We start from the raw sequence: 562 nt of genomic DNA, 5'->3' as shown, positions 1-562 counted from the left end.
ACTACGGATGAAAATTAGCCAGTGTTGGCTAAATCTGGCGCATTTGACATATTTTGTGTACTATTAATGTTAATTGTCCCTGATTAAATAAATTAAATTAAATGACCTAACAATTGCTGCACTGGATGGGCAAAAATTCCCACAGAAAAACTCAAAAATCTTGTGGAAATCCTTCCCAGTAAAGTTGTTCTGATATAGTTGAAGCCGTTATAACTGCAAAGGGGGGACCAACTAACTAATAATGTAATTAAAGTCAAAGTGTAATGGTGAAGTGTCCCAATACTTTTGTACATGTAGTGTGTGTGTGTATTTATTTATTAAGTGACTCTACATTAGTTAAATCTAATTTCAATCTGACTTTAACAACTAAATCTGCAATTTAATTTCTGTCTCACAATGTGAAAAATAAATACAATTAATAATTATTTTTGTACTCCCAAAACTTACCATTGTCATATTTTATTCTGTACAGACAACCTGCCATTTTTCCACAACGAACAGCCAGCAGTTTCTTATTTCTGACTTCTTGAAAGACATCTGTTACGTCTACCCCTAAAAAAAA

The 562-nt window shown here is 32.2% G+C and overlaps 1 protein-coding gene across 1 annotated transcript in view; it reads right to left on the bottom strand.

Annotated features, from left to right (window-relative positions):
- Positions 1–434: 434 nt before the first annotated feature.
- LOC107578601 (uncharacterized) overlaps positions 435–562 on the bottom strand; it is a gene marked incomplete at its 3' end in the record, with an annotated part of 1,726 nt that continues 1,598 nt past the window's right edge. Inside the window, exon 4 of the mRNA XM_016264544.1 lies at positions 435–554. Coding sequence (XP_016120030.1) covers positions 435–554 — 120 coding nt within the window. The remainder of the gene's footprint in view (positions 555–562) is intronic.

This window comes from Sinocyclocheilus grahami, unplaced genomic scaffold (genome assembly GCF_001515645.1).
Source record: "Sinocyclocheilus grahami isolate Dianchi unplaced genomic scaffold, SAMN03320097.WGS_v1.1 scaffold11081.1, whole genome shotgun sequence".
In the NCBI taxonomy this organism is placed as follows: Eukaryota; Metazoa; Chordata; class Actinopteri; order Cypriniformes; family Cyprinidae; genus Sinocyclocheilus; species Sinocyclocheilus grahami.
Note: the sequence above shows the minus strand (reverse complement) of the source record. Positions and strands in the feature narration are given on the sequence as shown.